At 37.2% G+C, this 24,565-nt stretch overlaps 5 protein-coding genes, 1 non-coding gene and 1 pseudogene across 6 annotated transcripts; 5 read left to right on the top strand and 2 right to left on the bottom strand.

Annotated features, from left to right (window-relative positions):
* The first annotated feature begins 172 nt into the window (after positions 1–172).
* Positions 173–1,373, top strand: LOC140790445 (probable sugar phosphate/phosphate translocator At1g12500; annotated as a pseudogene).
* A 3,760-nt stretch (positions 1,374–5,133) lies between these two features.
* Positions 5,134–5,204, top strand: TRNAG-GCC (transfer RNA glycine (anticodon GCC)). Its single transcript has one exon. It is a non-coding gene; the product is annotated as a tRNA-Gly (tRNA).
* Positions 5,205–5,377: 173 nt separating this feature from the next.
* On the top strand, positions 5,378–6,261 carry LOC140791235 (uncharacterized). Its single transcript, XM_073141673.1, has 2 exons — positions 5,378–5,522; positions 5,613–6,261. Exons 1-2 carry the CDS (start codon positions 5,492–5,494, stop codon positions 6,062–6,064), a joined length of 483 nt encoding a protein of 160 aa, XP_072997774.1. The 5' UTR covers positions 5,378–5,491; the 3' UTR covers positions 6,065–6,261.
* Positions 6,262–7,333: 1,072 nt separating this feature from the next.
* Positions 7,334–9,302, bottom strand: LOC140790185 (uncharacterized protein At5g01610-like). The gene is made up of 3 exons (XM_073140147.1): positions 9,014–9,302; positions 8,387–8,441; positions 7,334–7,899 (listed from the first exon to the last, which is right to left on the bottom strand). Exons 1-3 carry the CDS (start codon positions 9,098–9,100, stop codon positions 7,529–7,531), a joined length of 513 nt encoding a protein of 170 aa, XP_072996248.1. The 5' UTR covers positions 9,101–9,302; the 3' UTR covers positions 7,334–7,528.
* Positions 9,303–10,123: 821 nt separating this feature from the next.
* LOC140790040 (uncharacterized) lies at positions 10,124–14,621 on the top strand. The gene is made up of 3 exons (XM_073139946.1): positions 10,124–10,263; positions 14,139–14,295; positions 14,396–14,621. The coding sequence occupies exons 2-3, from the start codon at positions 14,140–14,142 to the stop codon at positions 14,441–14,443; spliced, it is 204 nt and encodes a 67-aa protein (XP_072996047.1). The 5' UTR covers positions 10,124–10,263; position 14,139; the 3' UTR covers positions 14,444–14,621.
* A 1,590-nt stretch (positions 14,622–16,211) lies between these two features.
* On the top strand, positions 16,212–18,901 carry LOC140790611 (small ribosomal subunit protein eS7-like). Its single transcript, XM_073140754.1, has 6 exons — positions 16,212–16,323; positions 17,305–17,403; positions 17,476–17,549; positions 17,631–17,754; positions 18,291–18,473; positions 18,695–18,901. The coding sequence occupies exons 2-6, from the start codon at positions 17,329–17,331 to the stop codon at positions 18,815–18,817; spliced, it is 579 nt and encodes a 192-aa protein (XP_072996855.1). The 5' UTR covers positions 16,212–16,323; positions 17,305–17,328; the 3' UTR covers positions 18,818–18,901.
* Positions 18,902–19,408: 507 nt separating this feature from the next.
* Positions 19,409–24,565, bottom strand: LOC140790610 (uncharacterized). Its single transcript, XM_073140752.1, has 10 exons — positions 24,235–24,565; positions 22,858–22,943; positions 22,681–22,747; positions 22,103–22,245; positions 21,895–21,943; positions 21,667–21,804; positions 21,507–21,587; positions 20,137–20,313; positions 19,970–20,056; positions 19,409–19,811 (listed from the first exon to the last, which is right to left on the bottom strand). Exons 1-10 carry the CDS (start codon positions 24,517–24,519, stop codon positions 19,749–19,751), a joined length of 1,176 nt encoding a protein of 391 aa, XP_072996853.1. The 5' UTR covers positions 24,520–24,565; the 3' UTR covers positions 19,409–19,748.

Consider the following 24,565-nt stretch of genomic DNA (forward strand, 5'->3'; position numbering starts at 1 on the left):
CTTAGGTTAGCCTCGATAAGAATTCTTCTCCAACATTCCCAGTAATCTTTGATTGAGGGAGGAGGAGAAATTTGAAGAGGAGAGAAGAAGGTGGAAATTGTAAGAGGAGGAGGAGCAGACGGAGAAGAGACAAGGCACTCATTGATTCTTCATTATTATCACAAAAACAGCGATGGATGTCAAGGTTCATTCCCGGTCGACTAAGAGAATCCTTGGTATACAATTTATTGTTGGAAACTAGCCAAAGGAAGGTCTTCACCTTCAAAGGGAACCAAATTGAATAAATAGATTTTTAGAGTTATAGATATCATTAACAGAAATCTCTGGTTCATAGAGCCAATTGAAGAGGAACGAGGAAGAAAATGGACAATTTTCTTAATAGCATTGATTTCTATTTAGCAAGAGGCCACTCATCTCCATCATCCGAGTTGAGCAATAGAGCAAAGGGCATCCTTTTGATAGTAGAAAGAAAGCAAGAGCGAAGGATAGACCTGATCAAACGGCTCAACTCATTTGTGCCCGACCCAGTTTGGACTGGGCTAAGCCTGGCCCGGAGCCACTTTGGGCCTGACTTGAGCCCGAGCCTGAACTACCAATGGGTGACACGGGCTAGCCCTTTGCCTGCCCAGCCCGACCCGAAAGCCCGTCTATCGGCTCGACCCGTTAGCTCGCTCGACCATCTTCTCCCTCTTCGTAGTCTGCGACAACACCTCCCTCCGCTACCTCCTCGTCTCCTTCAACTAGGCCATCAGTGCCACAACCCCATTCTTCGCAGCATCCTTCGCCTTTGCCATCACCTTTCTCTCGAAGCCCACCTCAGTCTACCTCGTACTCCTCCCCTTCATCCTCGGCATCGTCATCGCCTCCAACAGCGAGCCGCTCTTCCACACCCTCAGCTTCCTTATTAGCCTTGCCTCCTTCGCCGATCGCGCGCTGAAGTCCGTCGTCCAAGGCATACTCCTCTCCTCCGAGTCTGAGAAGCTCAACTCCATCAACTTCCTCATGTACATGGCGCCCATTGCCACCCTCATCCTCCTCCTTGTCCCCCTCCTCTTCGAGCCCGACGTCGCCGCCGCCACCCTCGCCAAGATTCGAGAAGAGCCCAGTCTCGTCCTACTCCTCTTCAGGAATGCCACCATCGCCTACCTCGTCAATCTCACCAATTTCTTGGTCACGAAGCACACCAGCGCCCTCACACTTCAAGTCCTCGACAACGCCAAGGCCGACATCGCAGCTGTTGTCTTGTGCTTATCTTTCGCAATCCCGTCACGATGATGGGGATGGTCGGATTTGAGATCACCATCCTCGCGGTCGAGATCACCATCCTCGTGGTCGTGCTCTACAGCAAAGCCAAAGAAGAGGTGCAAGAATAATCCCTCTTCTCCTCTTTCTTAATCTAATTGATACAATTTACTCCTCCCTGCAGACGAGATTAACATTGTTGTTGAGATAAATTGGTAATAAAATTTTGGGTACATATGAGTTCTTGTAGTAATTGGTTAGCGAAGAAGCAAAGGGAATAAAAGTTCTAAAAATTTGGGCTAGGCCGACCTAGTCAGTGCTCTCTCACCGATCAACGGGCAATAATGGGCTAGACTATTCTAGCCCGGTCCAAACTTATCTCGGTTCGACCCACTCGCGGGCGGAGTGGCGAACACAGTGGCCAACCTGGTTGAAGCGGTAGCCCCACCCGCTCGATGATCACGTCTAGGGAAGGATATGAAGAGCAAAAAATCACCATATCATCAGTCAAACCAAAAAGAAATCTAAGAACCATTGCAAGGGGATCTAGCTATACTATAATTGTGATATTTTTATTATGGTAAATTTGTAGACCAAATCACATATAATCGAGTTGTATAAATTATATTAAATTATATAGTCAAGTTACATCGCTCATGAAAGATTAGACCATGCGAAGAAATCAAGAGGAAAAAAAGATAAAAATAGATTTTAGCATAAAATTTTAGGACATCGTTTAGATGGGACTAAGGGCATCCGGGCAGCCGAAACGTAATTACTTAAGAAAACTAAAGTGGTGTCTGGATAGAGTGCATCAGATAATAACTAAACAAGTCAAAATTAGGAACAATTTTGGAGATTCATTTTGAGGTTCATCATAGTATGAATCACTAGTGGTTCTCACTTTTATTTAAGAGACTTAAAGCTAGAGGGTGAGGCATCCAAGTGATCCATCCAAGAGAGAATTTTAAGAATTTCTAGTTTCATCTTTAAAATAGGCTTTTAGCTCCCTCATGGAGTTATATACTTATCTAGTGTGAGGAGAGCTACATCACATGTATGATTATTTGCAACATCGTTGATGATGATCTATATGCATCGAAAGAGCTTAAATATTTGTCGACATCCACCACCACCGACACACTTGCTTTTGAGGTTTGATCCACTGATTAGGTGCTTACTTATGAGAGACGATCTTTTGCACAAGGATAGTTAATCATGCGGTTCGTGTTTAAGAGGTTATATAAACTCTCACGTGAACTTGCTCATGTAGGTTGGGCACTAGGTCGATCATGTTGTGGTCAGCTATGTTGCACCTAAAATTATATGTTTTTTTTCCATCCTAAATTATTACAGACCAGATGTGGAAGACTATCTTGACAACCTTTTTTTAAATTTGTTTACAATTAGATTCTAGTTAGAAGAATTTATGGGGCTAGTCTTGAGAGGTAGATCCAGATAGATAAGAGAGAAAAGGCCAACACCGCACCCTAGCCTATAAGTCTTGTTACTGACAGTTGGGTTTTTTTTTGAAATAGAGGAGCTATATTCAGCTTAAGGCCTACAGAGACATCAGAGTCGAAGAATCCAGAATAATGAGATTCCACAAGTCCGGGGGAAGGGAATCCTAAGGCCCAGTACAACATGGGAAGAGACCTCTTTCCCATGGTTTGTGACCAATCCGCAACCCAATTTGCTTCTCTAACCACATGAGTTATACAAACCTCCTTAAATGAGCTCAATAGTACAGACAATCATCTAAAATATTCCTAATTTGCCATAGGCTTCCAACTTCCTGACATAGCAACCGAGCCACCTCTACTAAGTCTGTCTCTAAAATTTACTTGCAGTGTTTCATGGCTAATTTAAGCCCATACACATAGCCCAAATGTTCGCATATAGAGGGGTACACCTTGGGACAAGATTCCCGTGCTATCATCACTAATCCACCATTCTCATTTCGTAGCACCATCCCTACTCCACCTTGGTAATTATGAAATGCATAACTACCATCAGTGTCAAGTTTTAGCCATCCCATCCCCAACACTGTCCATCTAGCATTTTCCCTCGTGGTGATCACAGACCTTTTATTAGGAACTTCAGCATAATACTTAGCTAATTGCAACGCCTTGCAAAGCACCATCTTTGGGTTCTCAGCTTCCCCACCAAAAGCCATCAAATTGCGTTGCTTCCACACTATCCATAATGTGGAAGCAATAACATCCTTTATATTCATGTCACAACTTGCCGCTTCATTCTATTTGTTTGTCAACCAATCACCATCAACTTGGTTCTTTAAAGCACCCATGCAAACGTTAAAACTTCACCCAGCATTCCAAGCTAAACTTTGGTTGAGACCAATGATACAAGACTTTGAAATAAGTTTTAAAAAAAAGATCAAGGTTTAGTTGTAGAAGGAATCCTTTGAACCCTCCCCGAAAAAAGTGTACGGTTCTGGAAAAATTTAAAAATAAAACCTTTAGGGTTATGATGGATTAGAAAACTGATATATCCTCCTGAAATTTGAATATGTTATTGTTATAGAAGTGAGATTTTCAACAGATCTAAGATCATAGAGTTTCATCAGTTAGATTTTGAGTTATCTACCAAATAGTGGCCGAAGGTTAGGATAAATTCTACTACCTAAGAGAAAGAGAAGATGAGAAAGAGGAGGCTGGCCCTTAGGGATAAGGGCGCTATGGCAGACGAGAGATATTAGAAGCTGGAAGAGACCTTGCTAATGAAAGAGGTAGGAGAAGTTGTACTCGTCTGCTGAGATGAGAAGGAGGAGATAGATGAAAAGGGCTTAAACTAATAATTCTTAATTCATTCCCTAGGGATGGATTCTACATTATATATATATATATATATATATATATATATATATATATATATATATATATATATATATATATATATATATAAGCTAATCCTAGATCGACTCATACTAGAATTTGCCTTAAAAGCTTACATTAGGAATAAATAAGATTTGAGATAAATATGACTTAGCTAAATCAGGTCTTTTTATCCTTATCAAAATATTTCTTTATTCTGCGTAGATAGAATCCAAAGCTGAAAAAACTTTAAATATAAAAGTTGTATATCATGATGTTATCAATCCAAGTTGTATCATAATATTCAAGCATCGTACGAATATCTTTTAAATAAATTTGAATTGAATTTAGCTAATTAAATAAATTCTAACCTACTAATACTCTAACTAAACTATATAAGTAGAATAATTAAGATAACTAAACTCAATTCATCGAGCCCAATGTCCCTATGATATGAACTAATCTAACTCTATTTGCATCAGAAAAATAGTTCTAGAAAAAAAAAAGGCACAAGGATGAAAATAAGAGGAGAGAATCTCTTTGCCTAAAACCCTTCCTCATATGCAATAGGTTGCATGGCATTTCATTAACAAAGTGGTCAAGAGGCCGAATCTAAATAAGAGCTAACTAGTGAATCTGAGAAAAGCCATGAGCCTATAAACCCTTGTTTGCTTTGAGTTTAGAGAGGTTCTTAAATTTGATCAGGGATCCTAGCCAAGTTCAGTAACTAAATATCTTTTTATTTTTTTTAGTTTCTAACTAAATTCACTCCCCAATAAATAAAATAAAATTTCTAATATAAATTTAAAGTATTCAAATTTTACCCTTCACATTATTGAAATCTATCACTTTTCTCATTAAAATAAAGGGGTTTTAGTCCATTAATTTTATATATCATTTATTTTACTCCAAAATTAATATTTTTTTTATGTTTTCACATCACATAAAAGTAATAATTACATTTTAGCTTAGCTCACAGTAAAACAGTATTTTCTTGGCCTGGTTGAAGGTACTAAAATCATTAAAGATAATGAGAATCAAATAGAAAACACCAAAAGCACCAGTGGTCTAGTGGTAGAATAGTACCCTGCCACGGTACAGACCCGGGTTCGATTCCCGGCTGGTGCAGTTGTTTTTATTTATTTTTCATCACACAACCAGATTACGATCTTTGATTCTTTTGTATTTAAGTCCGTCTTTCTCCAAGCAGGAGAAACGTTGCCGTCTTCACTCTTTTAACATTAGTACGCCTTCACAGTAAGACCCGAAAAGACAAAACTGCCCCCGCTCTCCTACCCCCCTAGTTCCTAGAAGGCTAGAAGCAGGAGGAGGCTATAAACTCCAATTAATAATAACCTCTTCTTTCCTCCCTCCTCCCTCCTCCCTCCTCCATCTTAGAAGGGGCAGCAATCGCCATGTCAATATCTACCAATGGTCACCTCCAAGGTAAACTATGTTTTTCTTTCTTATACCCTTTCTATCCTCGCATGTATTCCCAGATTACTCCTCCTAAAATTCGTTCCCGCATCCCTATAGATGACGGCGCCGCCACCGACTCCGGCTCCGACGTCGAGCAAGAAAACGCTGGCAATGACGAATACTACCGCCCGATCTCCACCTCCGATGATGAAGGTAACTCCGATCACCCAAACCCTAATGGCTTCTTCCACCTTCATTTGGAGAATGGGAATGGGATCTCGGGTTTGGATCTGAGCGATGAAGAGGAAGACGAAGGAGAAGAGGAAGAGCAGGATGAGGTGGAGGAGGATAAGGTGAGGGAGATGGAGGCGTCGATCTCGAGGGCGTTCATGGAGGACGAGAGCAGGAGGAGGTCGCCACTCACGACGGAGGCGGCCTCGAGAATCGTGGACGCGATGAGAGGGGTGGAGTTCAGAGGGGTTCCGCCAGATTGGGCGGATCAGGTGGCGGAGGAACAATGGGTGGATCAACTGAGGAGATTGCGAGGTGAATCTAGCTCCCCGAACTAAGAAAGATTTCATCTTTGATCCCTTTTCCCCCTTCTTCTACGATCTGATCTTATATGCGTGCCGTATTTGGGGATTTCTCTAAAACCCTATAGATTTCAAACTGGAATTGAACTGTGATGCGTATTTTCTGATGAAATGAGTTGTATTGGAGATGTGAAATTTGTTTTCAATGCGAAATTTGTGGATTGTACTCTTAATTGCTCCTTATTGCTACTTCTGGGGCTCATCCCAAATCATTCTTTTAATTTAAACTGTTGAATGGAATTCAACAATAGCCACAAAACAATCCAGAATTCTGCTTACAAATAAGATGAGATTTATCCTGCACAAGGCCATCGTTGAACACCGAACAGAACAAAAACAAAAAGAAAAGAGAAAGAACATAAAAGAGGACCAAGGAGAGAACAGAGAAAGGACAAACCTCGCTAAGGAGGAGGAAGACCTCTCTCATCCTTTCAGCCACTTTTGCTAGGAGAAGAAGGAAGGAGGCCGGTGGTGAGGTGGAGAGAACCCTCTCTCATGGGAAGGGAGAAAAATGGGGAACACTAGCAAGGGGTCTGCTACGGTGGGCACATCGAGCTCTAATGTAAACTCTCTTACACCTACCAAAAAACACTCAAAATGTGGTAATCAAACTCTAAAAACTTTACTGGAGATTTGTAATCCTTCATATAAATAATAGCCTACCTTTTACTGAACAAACCATGTCTATAGATTCATTAACTAAACTTAATCATTCTTTTAAATTAGCTTAATTATAGTAAGGACATCACCAAGAGTACTCTTGTGCAACTTAAACTCAATTTCACACCAGGAAACTTGTCTGCTCTACATTCTAAAACACAATAACAAAATGCAAACAGATGGAAGCCAATACCTAGGAGTTGACACATTTGAGTTATATCCAATTAGTTCGATTTTAAAGACCTAAGAATCTTGAATGGGATTCATCTTGCTTCCTAATAAACAATGGAGAAAGAAGAAAGGGTTGAGAGCTTCCCTAATTTCCTTCCTCTTCTAGCTTTAAGATTTTGGCCAAAAAGAGAAGTATCGTCAATCATGCCCTAGAAAAAATATATATAAATTTAGACAAATAGTAGATAAATAGTTTAAACTAGACGGAATGTATTTTGTTTTTATGTCATCGTTAGTGCTAACCTAACTAAGAGTGTATTCCGCATATATTTGATAAAAATGTATAATGCGATTTACAATATTAAAAATATAGGGTATAAACCGAAAATACATGTAAAAAGTGTTGAATACAAATTTCTAGAACTTCAAACACAAGCTGCAGACACCATTCCCAGGATTATAACAACTGAAATATTTAATAAATTACACCATGTGTAGTAGTCAAGTAAGCTTCAATTGTGTAAGTCTCCAACATCCACAAACTAAACCATAATAAAAGCTCACACTACTAGTCTAGATAATCCACAAGACCTCTCAAAAAAGCCATCTCTAGAACTTCTCAACGCTGATGCCATTCTTCAGAACCTCATATACACCTCTGTTCCTGGTTTTAGTTACTCGAGCCGTAAAATTGACCTTCGGTCCCTCTGTTTTGACACAAGTAACTTTTGTCCAGACAAACACCTTGGTCTTCATCCCCTCAATATTGCTGAGCTTACCCTTCTGGAGATTCCCAGACACAGTGGTGAAGAACCGCACGATGGAGGAATCCCTGTAACAAACCTCACAAATAGAGGGTATGAATACAGTGAGCCTCCCTGTCTCTTCGTTGAATTCATAGTTGGTAGCATCTCGCGGGAAGAGACCGGTCGGCAGGTCATACTCCCGCAGCAGCTCAGGTAATGGTTTCTGCAACGTCCCTGGAATTTTAAGTATTCCAATAAAAAGAGTATAACTACAGTCAGTCACCCGACCAAGAGGTCATGAGGGTTACAACCCCTTTACAATATTAAGACTTAGCAACTAGCAAAATATTCGTAGTTGAATCAGACAGGCGCAGCATGAGAAGTTAAAGCAAACATGTAGGTAATAAACACAATTGTTATCACTGAAGATGGGTCTGAGACCAGAAGTTATGACATCGAAAGTTTTTATGGAGTTAGCTATTACTTCCTACAAGAATGTTCCATGAGGAATGAGAAGAATGAATACTTTATCAGGCAAAAACAAGTCGAATGAATATTGAAGGATAGACATTAGACAAAGTAACAGAGATATATGCAAAGAGAGCATCTCAGATCGGTACATCAATCTGCCGCAATATCTATGATAATTTTTCGAACACTAGAGTTCTAATGATGACTAACTTACTAAGAAGATAGAAAGCCATAGTATCATGTTCTGTACCTTTAAATTTGTTCACCAACCATTTTGCTCCTCCACTAATGCTGTCAGAGATTGACTGCATTCACAATGCACAAGCACAAATTAGTACGAGAAAAAGGAATTCTTGTTATTTCATTTATTCATGTGATATAAAGGATTCAATAAGACTTAATATTCTTAAGAATTTTACATTTCCAAAACATTTGCCTAATCCAAAACTCTAACTTCATGTATGGAAATTAAGTAGCAACAATAATTGCATCCTTAGATGGAACTGGAAAAAAGAAACAACATTTTCCTTTAAGGCTGAACTAATTGCAATAAACTTCAACACGTAATAATGTTTAACAAAGAAAGTAACCAAAAATTAATAATAAAAAATAGATAAAGGGAGATTTTAGAGGATCTAATTAAATAGTTAGCATCCTCTATGCTCATCCTCATAAATTTCGTTACAATTTCAATTTCAGAAACCACAGCAATTACTCGACTGATCCAAATTAAAAACAAAATTCAAAATACCACCAAATCGCAGCAAAGTTGCAAGAACAATTATACGAATTCAACATAGCAAGGTCATGAATAAAGACAAGGAATTATTTTAAAAAAAAAAGAGGGTTAAACCCTAGAATTACTCTCCTATCGTACGTTTATATCGTCACCGGCGGAGGAGATCTCCTTGTTTGCTTTCTGGCCGAGCCAATACGTTCCGACCTTGTTTAGTATATCATCCATCTCTTCTTTCTCGCTCGATCGATTCCGAGCTCTTCTTCTCCTTCTCCTTTTCTTCTTCTAAGGAAACTTTTAGACTTTAGATGCGGGAGGAGGTGGTGGACTTCTTCGTGATGACCCGATCAAAGCAAAAGCTAAGAAAGTTCTTAGCACGAAATCTCCCGTACCGCCGAAACGCTCTCTACGGTGAGATATGGACCATCCCGGAGGGTATCAAATTCCATAGCTAAAGCGCGGACCGACGTGGACAAATGTCTTCCGTGACTGCCAGGTGGCGGTAAATATTATCACAGTCAGAGCGAACTGCAAGGACCGGACAACAAAAGGCCCATTAATCCCTTGATTAGAATAAGATTTCCCTTAGGCCAGTGGGGCTTGGGAGAGATGACGACATTAGTCATCTTTGCTGCGTGGCATTTGGTTTGGTACCACGTTTGCACGATTTGCATGTAATATTATATATATATATATATATATATTTAGGAAAGTCATTGACTAAGCTTTTATTTGTATAACGGGAGTTACACTACTAAGGATCCAAGATGGACCATTCCATTCTTTACAAGTACATTCTTGAAAAGCAAGACTAGTTCGGTCTAGAGCAGTTACATTCTAATGCTATAAAACATAGAAAGTTATATTCTAAAATAATAAGAGTGATATGTCAATCCATCACATTATCTAAGTTGTTAATTAACTTTGTCATAGAAAGATGGTCACTAAATAACCAACATGTATTAGTAGAGCATTGACAGCACGGAGAGAGGGCTTTAAGCACGGAGAGAGGGCTTTACATTTCTATTTGTCTTGATATTTAAATTTTTATTCATATAATGAATATTGAAATATAATAATAAAAAATTGACCTAAGAAATAAAATTAGAATCTCTATGGAAAGGTAAGGTGAATTTTTGACTAACCAGAGTCACACAGGGATAAAATATAATTTTTCCAACAAATAAATAATTTATTTTGTACTTGGATCTCGTTTAAACCGCTGGGATTTGTCCACTAAAACAAGCGGCAGTCAAGGGTAGAACTGTAATTAAAAAATAGGATTGGGACGACAAATATTTTTCTTCGGGTTTGGATCGAAGGGAAAACCCTAAGGCGCTGCTACTCTCCCGTGCGTAGCTCTCGGCAACGACTCTCCCCTCTCCTCGCAGGTATCCCTTCTTGCCTGGTTCTAGGATTAGGGTTCTGGGTTTGTAGTGCTCTTGACGTTTACTTCGATCTGCATTACTTGAATCTCGTGAGTTTCTATTGTCTTTCTCGATGCTCTGTGATTGAACTCCCTTGTGTTCTATGGATTAGTTGGTCGGATTGGAAGTCGGAAATGATGTTATTCATTTGTAAATTTTGATTCTGATCTGTTATTCGTATTATTGACTCGGTATAAGGTGTTCTTGTATGTTAGTATTTGTTTGACTTGGTGGGGTGGAAACTTTGATTTGGATCGAAGGGAACGTTTTTTTTTTTTTTAATATATTGTGCATCTTGTCTGAATTAGAAGCTTTATTTACTCTCTACCTTATGTGAATTAAAATATTTACTTCCTATGTAGATTTGTAGTCATTTGATCTTAGAGCCTGGCACTTACACATCGTAATTATTGGTTCTGTAACTGCTGAGGCTGGCAGTATCTTAACAAGTTAAGATGATAAATTATCTCTTTCTTGAATGCGACTACTTGTTTGTGCACACTCCTTAGAGCTCATAGTTCAGTATTCTTCACATGCTAAAAAGGGATCCCACATTTTATCAGAGACTTGTTGGAGGCTCATCTACCTTACTGTCACGTGACCAGATCTCGACCGTATACAGTATTTTGGATTCGCCTTTTCCTTCAGGAACATAATCAAGTAAATGCACATGAACACCCTAAATAATTTAGATTGCCAACATTCTCCATAAGATCGTAACTCCTTGGATTTTCACTTCAGAACCCAAACTAAAAAAATGGATAAGTTCAAACATTTTAGAGCTTTAAGAATACAAATGAAAGCTCACCCTAATTGCTTGAACAATGAAATAAATCCATGGTGTATTGTAAAAGGATGTGACTTTCTTAAAGAAAATAAAACAATGTGATAATTGAAGGCCAAGGTAGAGGAAATAAATTTTATCCAAGAGTATAGATAGTAGTAGGAAAGCAAATATAATGGAAGATGACATATTGTTCCAAGGGAACATGTATTTTATCTGGGGCTATAAAAGTAAATATAAGTTCATATAGCTATGCAAATTTTTAAAAATTCGTCAGCCTAAACCTTACTAGATTGAAAAGATGATAAAGAGATTTCAAGGATCAAAGGATTATAGTTACAAGTCAAACTTTAAATAGGTGAAACTTAGAATATACTGTAGTGCCAATAAACAAAAAAAAAGGATAAGAAATTGGTATCATTAACAAAGTGGTATTCTCAATATGCCACTTTGTACATGCAAATGAAAAATCTAATGCCAGATCAAGATAATGGCGTAGCTAAGCTCCCCAAATGACCTAAAACTAAATGTTCCTTGAGTGCCAAGGTAATGACGTAGCTAAGCTCCCCAACCAACCTAAAACTAAAATGTTCCTTGAGTGCTAAGTAGTTGACCATTAAATGAAAAAATTCAAGTGTTTGGGAGTTAATGCAGAAAATTTTAAAATAATCTTCCTTCACTTCATCTCCATTTGAAAGCATAGATTCTTGGTTCTCTACTATGAATTTCACTTGTGTCCACGAGTTAGGAAATGAACCCAAAAAAAGAAAAATATCTTTTGGGTTGCTTAATGGGGTGATAAGGATGGTTCTATACAATTTATTAACGTAATTTGCAATATTACAATCATATCTTGTTCAGACTTCAGAGTATTCAAAAGTGGTATTTTCCTCCTTTTTCTTATCAATCAATTATTCATCTTTGCAAGAAAAAAAGCCTACTACAAATAGCATTTGCTAGTACAAAAATCACATTATAATCATTAGAATTTGACAAAGGATGGACAAAAATAGAACATATATGAGGAATATTGATCACTTCCTAAAAGATTTTTTAAATGAGAAAGGGGAAGTCAAAACCTAATATAAAGAAAAGTTATGGATCTACCCGAGTGGATTACAAAAGAGATGCTTTGGCATGAAATCATACTCATGTCCTACAAAGAAGAATGAAAGAAAAATATTTTTAATCGACCTTGTAAGATTTGTTTACACTCTCGACGACTTTGCTGCTTCTATGGTATGACACAATGAGATACCAAAGCCAATAAGTTTAACTATAAAATTTTACAGAAATTTGTCACTAACACCCTACATTGTACTTTCATTATGGGATAAATTTTCTAAATTGTATAGTCAAATTCATCGGCTTTGGTGTCTCACTGTGTCATGCTATTGAAGCAGTAAAGTTGTCGAGATTGTAAATAAATCCTACATGGTATCGATAAAAAATCTTTTTCTTCATAGGATGATGGTTTGATTTCATATCGAAGTATTTTTTTTTTGTAATCCCCTCAGTTAGATCCGTAATTATTTTATATTATGTTTTGACTTTCCCTTTTTCTCATTCAAAGATCTTTTAGGGCGTTATCATTATTCCTCGGATATATTCCATTTTTTTCTATCCTTGTCAAATTTTAATGATTATATTGTGTTTTTTGTACTAGTAAATAGGAAAAAAACCCTACTTTTGATTCGTCTAAACAAAATATGATTGTAATACTACAAATTATTTTGGAACCATCCTTGTCACACCATTAAGCAACCCAAAAGAGTTTCTTTTTATTAATTTGCTATTTCGTGGAAACAAATGAAAATATGAAATTTACTATAGATTACCAGGAATCTATGCTTTCACATGGAAGTGATGAAGTGGAGGAGCATGAAGGAAGATTTTATTTTTCTTGCCAATATATTAAACTTTTAAGGGGTAACTCTCAACTTGAATTTTTCATTTAAAGGTCAAATACTTGGCAATTGAGGTAAATTTTATTTTTAGGTTGCTTTTGGAGCTTAGCTGTGTCATTATCTTGATCTGACATTAGATCTTTCATTTGTAGAAATTGGCATATTGAGAAGGCCACTTTGTTAACGATACCAATTTCTTATCTTTCTTTTTTTCTTTTTTCTTGACAATATAGTATATTCTCAGATTCACCTAATTAGAATTTGACTTTTAACTATAATCCTTTTGATGATTGTATCATCTTTTCAATCTGATAAGACTTACGCTAGCAAAAGGATGAATTTGTTGATATTTATTTAGCCTTTGTAGGCCCATATAAAATATTTGTTCCCTTAGTACAATATATCATTGTCAATTTTATGTGCTTTCTTTAGAACCATTACTGCCTATACTCTTGGATAAGTTTTATTTACCTTGTCCTTCAATTATCACATTGTTTTATTTTCTCTAGAAAATTCCTTTCCTTTTACAATTTATCATGGATTAATGTCATTGTTCAAGCGATTAGGGTGAGCTAAGATCATGAGCTTTCATTTGTATTCTTAAAGCTTAAAATGTTTGAGCTTACCCATGTTTAGTTTGGGTTCTGAAGTGAAAATCCAAGGTAATCTTATGGAGGTTATTGGCAATCTGAATTATTTAGATTTTTCATGTGCATTTACTTGGTCATTTCCTAATTTTGGGACATTGCATCCTTTGAATGAAGCAAAAGTACAAAGCGAACTATAGCGCCAATTTGTCCAGGGAAGTCTTTGTTTAGTTGTATCCTGTGACATAAATCAAACTTGCTGCAGAGGGCAAATCATTAACAGTTCTATGACCCAAAACAAGAAAAAACATAGAAAAAGTACCAGTTTTATTTATGAAAAAAGCATTTGATGATGACCAGTTGACCAGTTGACCAGTTTTATTCCATTTTTCCTGGATGAAAAGGGTCTAATTGACTATTATGCATTCTATATTTATAAATCCTTAATATGGTAATACCTTTCTTCACAAGTATTAATTGGTTTTTATCTGATCTAGAAGCTGGATGCTGGAAGTAGAAATCAAGTTTCATCAAGTTTCTTGTCTTTGTTGTCTCACGCAGGATGACGGAGGCACCCTTTCTTCCGAGAGAAAGGCTTTTGAAACATCAGCAACATTTTCAGACTCTTCAGAAACACACTTACTTGAAAGGCCGTCTTGACATGATTACCTCTGTTGCTATACCTCTTGCATTGGCAGTCTCTGCTGGAGCCCTTATTGTAAGTAGTAGCTCTTTCTCAAACTCCCCGAGTCCCTTCTCCCCATAATTCAATTGTTCTTCTTAAGATTTTTAAGGCTAAGTTTTCATCTGGTTCTCAGGCTCGTGGAATCTATAACATGTCTCATGGAATCGGCAAGAAGGAATGAGAGAAAACCTTTGCTAGTTCAATAAATCCATGGGTTTTGGTTCCTAACCTACCCAAACAGTGAATACTTTTAATTCCATGTCTTCTATTCAATCTTGTTCTTGACATTATTTGCCTGTATTCCCCATTTTACTTGCAAGGAAGCTTGCTCCTAATCTTTGTTTTGCCCCCCAGAAGAATTCCAATCCATTTCCGTTTGTAATGCTTCCTTTAGTTAGCTGCTATTGAAGTAACGTTTGTTGGTAAATGATACAGAAGAGTTTCTAACTCTACCTAAAGAAAAAATTGAAGCAGAATAAATCGTAGTATGTGTTTTTCTTAAATCTGAAACAGAGAAGTTGAAGTTCATACTGGACAAGGTGAAAAACAAATTGCTCTCCTCATAAATTTGATCTTAAGCTCTATTCCTTATTATTCCGAAGTCACTGCTAGATAAAAGCCTAACACCCTCTTCTGGGATTTGGGTTTCCAGACATCCAACTCTGGTAAATATTTCTCTTGTTTAAAAGCTTGCTGGGGCCTATAATCGAATCCGGACAACACATATGCTTCTATATTGAAGGCTAGATATTTCCCTCTTAGACTCCTTCTGCAAAGCTCAACCCAAGCAAAGAGCCTCTTGGATTTGGTCCGCAATTGTTCAAATGAAAGATGATCTTCAAGAAGAATGTCTGCTGGAACCTGGAGGGCGGCCAATGGTTTGTCCATCTCAATCCATGGTGGTCCTTGGCTGCCTCTCTTCAATCTTGCTGACATTCTCCTCCCACCTGGTTATCAATAGGATGAGTGATCTCTTGGTTCGGATTGGAACTACTCGTGTCAATTGAACCTTTCCGGCTACTATTGCCTCAGTCCAGCTATTCTCAATATCTCTGCCGGTTTGCTCCGGTAGCTCGCCACAATGAACTTGTTCAGATACCGGCGGCCTCAGGTAGGTTAGCAATTGCTAAAGCTTCTCTTTAACACATTAACGCACTGAGGAGGTTGCATGAGTTGCTCTTCCTCAGCAAAAGCTAGTTGTATCTCAAAACTCGTTTGAAACCGTAAAACATTGAATTCATAAGTATTTTACATTCCAGTTCGGTATTTTTATCTGACGCTAAAATACTAAATATTTTTATATTTTATTTGTAAAATTCTGTTTTAGTTAGTGTTTAAAAAACTTGAGTTAAAATTTTACTTTTATATAAAAATATTTATCTCAACATTTTCACTCTTGAGAGATAAAATGCTTATGAGTTCAGCGTTTTTTATATTGTTACACTAAAATAAATTTTTTTGATTATAAATTTAAAATATTGGTCAAAAACTCCTCGGGATGGGCACCTTTACCAAAAATAGAAAATAAAAACTTTTAAACATAATTCGTATAATTACTAGCAAGTCCTTTAGTAGTGTATAAAAGGGTCTTAGATTGGTTCTGACCGGATGTTTTATATATATTAAAAAAAAAGCTTCCTTACCTTAAGTTAGGAATCTAATAATTAATAAGATTTATTAAAGTATTTATTTATATATAAATTGAACAACTAAACAAATAATAAATATTAATGATCGTCCTATTATTAATTCATATTAACGTTACATAATCTGTTATTATTCTATCTCATTAAATACCGCGATTTGCCATCAAAATATATGCTCACATCTCAGCCGTCCAAATTGAATTGGACCAACATAAGATCTATTTAAACCGCTGGGATTTGTCCCCGGTAAAAAGAAGCCGTAGGCCCGTAATCTATTCAAGGGTAAAATTGTAATTAAACATACAGGGTTAGGACGACAAATATTAATCGAAGGGTTTGGATCGAAGAGAAAACCCTAGGCGCCGCTACTCTCCTTTACGTAGCTCTCGGCGACGACTCTCCTCCCTCGTCGCAGGTATCCCTTCTTACCCGATTCTAGGGTTAGGGTTTTGGGTTTGTAGCGCTCTTGAGGTTTGCTTCGATCTACATTACTTGAATCTCGCGAGTTTATATTGGCGTTCTCGGTACTCTGTGATTGATGTGTTTGAACTCTTGCGTGTTTTATGGATTATTGCTCGGATTGAAAGTCGGAAACTATGTTGTTCATTTGTAAATTTGAATCTGATCTGCTATTCATATTATTGACTCGGTATATGGTACTCTTGTATGTTAGTATTTGTTTGATTGGTGGGGGTGGAAACTTTGATTCGGATTGAAGATACCGTTTCTTTTATTGATCTGTTTATACCATGCATCTTGTCTGAATTAGAATCTTTATTCACTCTCTACCTTATGTGAATCAAAATGTTTATATCCTATGTAGATCTTTAGTCATTTGAACTTAGAGCCTGGCACTGACCTGCTGAGGCTGGCAGTATCTTAACAAGTTAAGATAATAAATTGATCTCTTTCTTGAATGTGGCAACTTGGTTGTGCTGAAATTTTATTTAAATATCATGTTTTCTCACTCTATACTTTAAGAGGATACTGTTATTGGTTTTTATTTTCTGTGTTAGTAGACCCACATTAAACTGAAGCATTTACCCAGCTTTGAGTTATTGGATGCTTAGTAATTTCATTGGTTGCATATATTTTTTTTCTCTGCATTCAGATGATGCATTTATCCAGCTCTGAGCTATTGGATGCTTAGCAATTTCATGGGTTGCATATATTTTTCTTCTCTGCATTAAGATGATGCACTTACCCAGCTCTGAGCTATTGGATGCTTAGCGATTTCATCGGTTGTATATATTTTTCTTCTCTGCATTAAGATGATGCATTTACCCAGCTGTGAGCTATTGGACGCTTAACAATTTCATTTGTTGCATATATTTTTCTTCTCTGCATTGTTCTGAGAAACGTGCGTAAGCGGTTTTTTTGCTATTTTAACTTGCAGAGCTAACTGGTAAGATAAATCAGAATGTTCACTGCAAGGAAGAAAATTCAGAAGGAAAAGGGCCTAGAGCCAACTGAATTTGAGGAGACTGTTGCTCAGGTTTGTTACTTGCATTTGGTCTGTATGTTCCTCCAGAATTTGCTGCAAGAGTCTTAACAAATTGTTTGACAGGCATTCTTTGATTTGGAGAATGGAAACCAGGAGCTGAAGAGTGAATTGAAGGACCTTTACATCAACTCAGCTGTGTAAGTGATGCTCTCACATGTGTAGTTTCTTCTAGTTTGCAATTTGGGAACCCATACATTGTTTCCTTTGGTTGAATGCAGTCAAATGGATGTTGCTAGCAATCGGAAGGCTGCTGTTGTTCATGTTCCCTACAGGCTACGGAAGGGTTTTAGGAAGATTCACGTAAGGCTTGTGAGGGAATTGGAGAAGAAGTTTAGTGGGAAGGTGAGTCTAGCACTTGTTCTTTTCTTCATTTTGGCTGAACTGAGTTGTTATTATTTTGACAAAATTTAAGACAAATGGGATTAATGAATTGCATGCTTTTTTTTTCAAATGTGCTTTGCTTCCATCTAAGAATTGTGATTTCATTTGAGATATATCATTCATGCTCTTCATACAAGTATCATTGTGTTTCTGCTATATTATTCTGCTTGATTGTACATTTAACTTTGACTGAGCTGATATTTTTGGTTTTATAATTCATGTGTAATTGTCAATAGGTCATGCATAATCATTGAAAGCATTAGGAAAAATATGTGAAAGTGGAAAATAGCAGAATTTCTTAGTTGTTTTTCCACAATCGTGGTTTCTTGATTGGAAATACCTCCTCTTCATTTATATACCAGAAGTTTGTTGGTCCAAATTTGGATCTTTTGAAAATATTAGAAGCTGAGGTCTGCCGTTAGTATAAGCAATGTCTATAAGTTTCTTTGGGTATAGATGGCTGAATTTCTTTTTTCTGTCTGTTTGCTCTCTCATAGGATGTAGTTATCATTGCAACAAGAAGAATATTGAGGCCACCAAAGAAGGGGTCAGCTGTTGTGCGACCTCGCAGCCGCACTCTTACGGCAGTTCATGATGGCATCTTGGAGGATGTTGTTTACCCTGCAGAGATTGTTGGAAAGCGCATTAGATATCATTTGGATGGATCAAAGATCATCAAGGTAACTTCTGTACTTGTATCATATTTTCTTAGTTTTCACTTGGGTTATAGTACTACATAGACATTAACAAATATTGTGTTTGGTGCTCATCTTCAGTAACATCCTCTTGTATGTGGTATTATTAAATAAAGATGAAACTAGTTTTAGTCTTGAGATTTTTTTTTAATGACCACATTTTATTTTGCCTGAGATGAATTCATTACATGATTATCTTGTTACAGATCTTTTTGGACCCAAAGGAACGCAACAACACCGAGTTCAAACTGGAGACTTTTAGCGGAGTCTACCGAAAACTATGTGGGAAGGATGTGGTGTTTGAGTTCCCTGTCACCGAGAGTGCTTGAAGATTGTTCCTGCTTAACCTAATTGGGAGTTCTTAAAATCTTTGAATATTGATCTTTCAATGAAGAGGTGTTTGATTTTGTTAATTTTAGAGTAAGAATTGAAAGTTTCTTCTATGTTCTGAATATTCAGTTATTATTAGTTAACCTTTTGCTTCGAGATGCTGCAGAAAAGGCAATCATCATTCTGAGTTTAATTATTGGGCAGTTGCATTAGGCGTGAATTTTGATTCTTGGGCGATTTTTTTTTTAAATTTACCTATATGCTTAACTTCAAGCAGGGGTAAAGGTAGCAGAGTTCTGTTCAAGCTTTAGATTCAAATTAGTTTCTAGCCAAACCTAGCTTGAATTGTTGATATTTTGAGCCACCTGGTAAACAGTTTCCTATTTAAAATCAAGCTTGAATTAAATCTTAGATTAAACAAATAACTAAATTTCAGCATACGGAAATGATAGGAGTTATATTCGACCCAATAGGTATAATTTAAATAAAGAAAAAGAGTCGGGAGATAAAAAGATATTCAAGGTGTCATACTGATTTTAGCTCAAATCTATAGGGCAGAAAGTACTATATCAGAATAACATTACCCCATGGGGACCATAATTGCCAAATGTCATTTAAAACCATGTAGAGATTTAGAGTATAATTACCAAATTAATTGGCATGAAAAATCTAGATGATAATACTAAACTTATCGTGAAAATGGGGCAAATACATGATAAATAGAAGAGCGAAACTCAACTTACTTATTCCACAGTTGAACCTATCTATCACGATACTTACCAAAACTAACTCAGGAATACTGAAAAGCCCTCTGCTTTGAAGCTCTTAAACGCCATTAAGCTTGGTGCAGCAATCTCGATAGCAATTAATCGTTTAACCAAAGCAACAAGTTGTTAATGAGAACTGTCATAAGGCATCAACTATGAGCTCTCAAGCACCAATGTTTTCAATAGCAGCAGCCTTATCTACTCTCTTCAGTATCCCTGCTATAACCTGACATGACAAGAAATTGGCATTCCGTGATCCAATTGCATTCAAATTGGAAAAAATCACTTCATACTCTGTACTAATCTGATGCTCAATGTACTTGGTAGGTATGTATGTCTAAGAAAATAATTGTTCTGTAGGAACTTTATTGAGGTAATATATACCTTTCCAGGTCCCAATTCGTAGCTTTTCTTTAGCCCTTTGCTTAAGAGAGTCTTCACTGTCAGCTCCCACTGTACGGGTGAAGTCACCTGTAGTTCAAAGAGCAACAATGTTAAAAAGCCCTCGATGATAAATTATGGACAAGTGCACCATATTTATAGCATGATACCTGGCGAGCCAAAATTTTCTTGATTGTATTGGGATCTGAGTGTGGTTGTGCATCGACATTAGAAATAACTGGTATCCTTGGAGTTCTAATTTCTGTTGCTGCCAATGCAGCTTCCAATCTTGAGACAGCCGGTTCCATGAAGGTCGTGTGAAAAGCACCTGCAACTGCCAGGCGTACCTGATGACAAAAAGAATAGAGCCTAGTCCTGTTGGAGCGCAGCAACAAATTGAGATATACATATTATGAACTTATGGTATCATCATATGGTGACTGATGCTTTGAGTGTCTAGTTTCTCGAGCTACATGTGTAAAGATATATTGGAATATCAGAATGCACATGTTCAATATACAAGTAATCTAATAGAGAAGTGCATTAGTTACTGTTTCATATTTCTCATATTAATATAAGAAGGTATTCAGAGGAAAGAAAATGAAAAGAAGAAACAAAAAATATCCAATGAATTTCTTACAAAAGAGGCAGGCTACTATGCTTAAAGACCTCGTACAAATAATTGCTCACATTCCCAAGTTCCAGAAGAATCTAGAAAACAGTTCATTTTCTTTTATTTTCTTTTATCTTCTTTCCATTTCTTCCTCATTATTGATTCTCTTTTTTTATGTATGTCTCACTTTATCGGGAACCAAGATGGTCTTAAAGAGGCAGAGTCTCATAAAGCCTCTTCAAGTTTTCTGCCCATACTATCAGATGGAAGAATCTTATAAAAAGAAAAACAAAATGTTGTAACCAAAATCCAAACTTCAGTCACCAGAGATACTCTCTACTTTCCAGGGAGTCTCTTAAAGTTTTTTGTCTATACTATTGGACAAAAGAGTCTAACTTGGAAAAGAATACAAAAGACAAAGTGTTGCAAGCAAAACCCAATAGCCTTTTCCAAACTTGAGGCATCAACTGAAATTTAATTGAGTCTCTTTTCTATGAAAGACACACTGTCCGTTTCCTTTATGCTGACATTTGAAATTATCACATCACAAAATTGTTTACAGGAGCTCTAGTGATGAGTACCTAACTGGTGTTATCTATCAATAACAGCAGTTAGCTACTCATGTAGCAAGATATTAGGTAGTATAATTCCGCTACTCAACAAAAACACAGCAAAGTTCATTCATGGCAAGAATTTGAGATCGAAAGATTCTGGATATTAGATCAATATCTTGAGTTTGAGACATTAAGTCAGATGAAGCTAGTGAGGTGATCTATTACTTTACCTACCAATCATACCTATAGACATAATGATGATAGCACAACTTATGCCATTACTCTTAAAAGTGATTATGACGTTTGAACTTTTGATTTAGTCATTTAGAAGACAAATGCAACATGGGAAAAAGAAAATCTGAAGAACACTAACCGTCATTCGAGCCTTGAAGGACTTTGCCTTAGCTTCGACTGCTTCTACTCCTTTTACACCACCAGAAACAGCATAGTTACCCTACAGATAAAGGATTCATCAAATCACAAACAGCAATACTCACTAGGAAAAGTAACATAATCAGATCGAGAAATCTTACAGGACATAAGAAGTTGGCTATCTGAACTTTATTTTCCTCATCTACTTCCTCATTAGCAGCATCACATAGCAATTGAACTTTTTCTGAATCCAGTCCAATCACACTAACCATAGCACTACTGGCAGCATCTGCAGCATCCTGAGAAGAGCTACAACAGCTTAATCACCCTAAGTAAGGACAGATGACTCATGTCAAAATGTACTTTGTCGCAGTACTTTGGATGCTAACCTGCATGGCTTCTCCTCTTAACTTGACAAGCTTGAGACCATCCTCAAAGCTTCAATTCCAAAAGTTAGATTAGTACACAATAAATTGTAGTCTTTATTGCAGATTTGCATTTATACAACTAGAAACATATGTATGAAGAAAACTAGGTCTGATGCACAATATTTAGAAGATATATCCAACTGATCTAGATGTGATTCTATGGAATTACCTAAAAGCACCAGCAAATGCAAGTGCTGTATATTCTCCCAAGCTTAGACCACAAGTGACATCAACAGAATCAATTATATCTTGACCTCCATCACGTGCTCGGAGGACCTCCACTGCAGCAAGGCTGGTGACATATATAGCTGGCTGCATATAATTTTGTATTTTGTTTAAATAAACCATATTAGTTCTGATGATATAATGGTTACAGGCTTACGCCTGACAACTTGAAAGATGGTTTCGAGGTAATTAAGTTTATAACCGAAACCTGTAAATAGTAGTTCCTTGACATATGCATATAGTCATAGCATTTTGTTTTGACAAATCATAGACTAAACTGAGAATTTAGCAGCACACCCTAGCAGCAGTTACAGCTGAGAGCTAATCTCAGAAATGAACTTTGTATTCAAAGAATTGCTTGGAGCAACAGAAAAGATGCTGCTTTCTAAACCACAAAGAGAGAGAGAGAGAGAGCCTGTTTATGTGGCTATGTAGTTTAGAATGCTCTCTTTAGAATAATAATTAATGGCAAGAACAATGATCTACAGATGTAGTGGGAAAAACTATGCAACATCAACTTACCTGGCTTATAACTGTTGAATCAAGTTTTTCTTTTGGTCCATTGGTGCAAACATCTATCAGGTCAAAACTAAACAAAGGAAAGAAAGACAATCATTTATTTTGAGCAAGCTAACCAACTCCTCTTGTTCAGGCTCTTACATAATTGAAAAAAGACCCTAAGTAGATTAATTGACATACCCAAGAATGTCATTAGCTTTTTTAAATAGGTCAGCAGCTGCTTGCACGCTCTGAGCTTCTGCACCCATTCCCACTGTTTGGGCACCCTGGGATAATCAAAGAATTCTGGAAAGATGAGATGCACATCCTTGAAATGCTTTGATTAGTACCATAAACAACATCATAAATAAATCTGGAGAGCTGAAATGCATTACTAAAGCATCAGAATGACTCAAATTACAAAAAACCGCTAGATAGTTGTGGACCCAAAAATAAAAAAAACATACATCTTGTTGAGCAGCAGTCATTATTCATTCACCAGAGTCTGTGTGTGGATTGTCATGTTTTCTGATGGCTAGCAATTGTGTGTTTATATCATCTAATATATCTTATGCATTCAACATTCTAATGCACCATATTAGATTGAGTGTATGAGTTTGTGTCTGTATATATATAACTGCATAGAGCTCGTCATCTGACTATTTGTCAACTGATTTAACAAACTAGCCTTTGGTTTCCTTGTATCATCTTGTTCCTAACAGGATCAGAATGTGCTTTGAGGAAATGACCTCAAGCCTCCTCACTAAAGCAGTCATCAGGAGTGAAAATCAAGAAATTTACCTACCAAGCAGTTTAGCAACTTCTAGATAGTGCTAAATAGAGTAGAAATCAAGCTGGCATCAGCAAATACAACTAAATCTAAATTATAAAATCAGGAAAGTCCTAAATAATAGCAAAGAAACATTTTGTAATACTATAAAGTACTTGATTGTTTACACATGCGACAAGCATATTAACTTGTTGAGAAAGTTCGGTTGTTTCATAGTTACAGCTAATGCATTTGTTACACTTGCCCGGTCGCTTAGTACCTAGAGTAGCACTGGATAACTAAATTTCTACTTGCCACTTGGTTAATACTTAGTACCCCTGAAGGTTGAGTACCACACTACTAATTTTGTCTTCAGATTTGTCTCACATCATATGAAAACATTTGCCATAATTAGGTTTTACTTACGAGTACCAAAACAATTTATAATCACACCATCACCTCATAATTTCTTCAAATCATGATATGCGGACACATGCCGACTAGCGATCCATGATTAAATGAAGGAGAAATATATAAAAGAGTAGGAAAACACGAGATACTAATGCATCCATTCTACAAAATGAAGTCTTACATTAAGCCAATTACTACTTGCTACTCGAATGCCAGAAATTTGAATCATAGCCCTGGAGCTCCAAATCCAGCTAAATTTAATGGCAAGCCAATTTCGTCACTTACTCTAAATTCTTTCACAGCAAACAAGGAGAAAGAAAATTCAACTTCCCAAAAAACTAATCCCATTTCACAAATCAAACCAAGACCCGACGAGACTCGAGTGGATCAAGAAGTACCTGACCGGGGAAGAGGAAGGCGCAGGTGGGCATGTAGTCCTTAAAGAGCGCATCGTTCGCGACGGACACCTGCGATCCGATGGAAACGCTCATAGAAACCCTAGATCTCCATAGGCTCCTCAGGGACGGCGAGACCCGAGCTCCGCTCCCATGGCGAGAGGCCCGAAGGGGTGGGGTGGAAGGGAGGAGGGCGAACGAAGCGGACGACGCCATCGAAGCGAGAGAGATCGAAGTGCGAGGAGGGAAGGAGAAGGAAGCGTGACAGAGGAGGGGGTTCGCTCTCATGGAGATTAAGAGAGAGAGAGAGAGCAAGGCGGAGTTCACGAAGAAG

Source organism: Typha latifolia, chromosome 6, assembly GCF_019914945.1.
Source record: "Typha latifolia isolate L0001 chromosome 6, TyphaL0001v2, whole genome shotgun sequence".
Taxonomy (NCBI): Eukaryota; Viridiplantae; Streptophyta; class Magnoliopsida; order Poales; family Typhaceae; genus Typha; species Typha latifolia.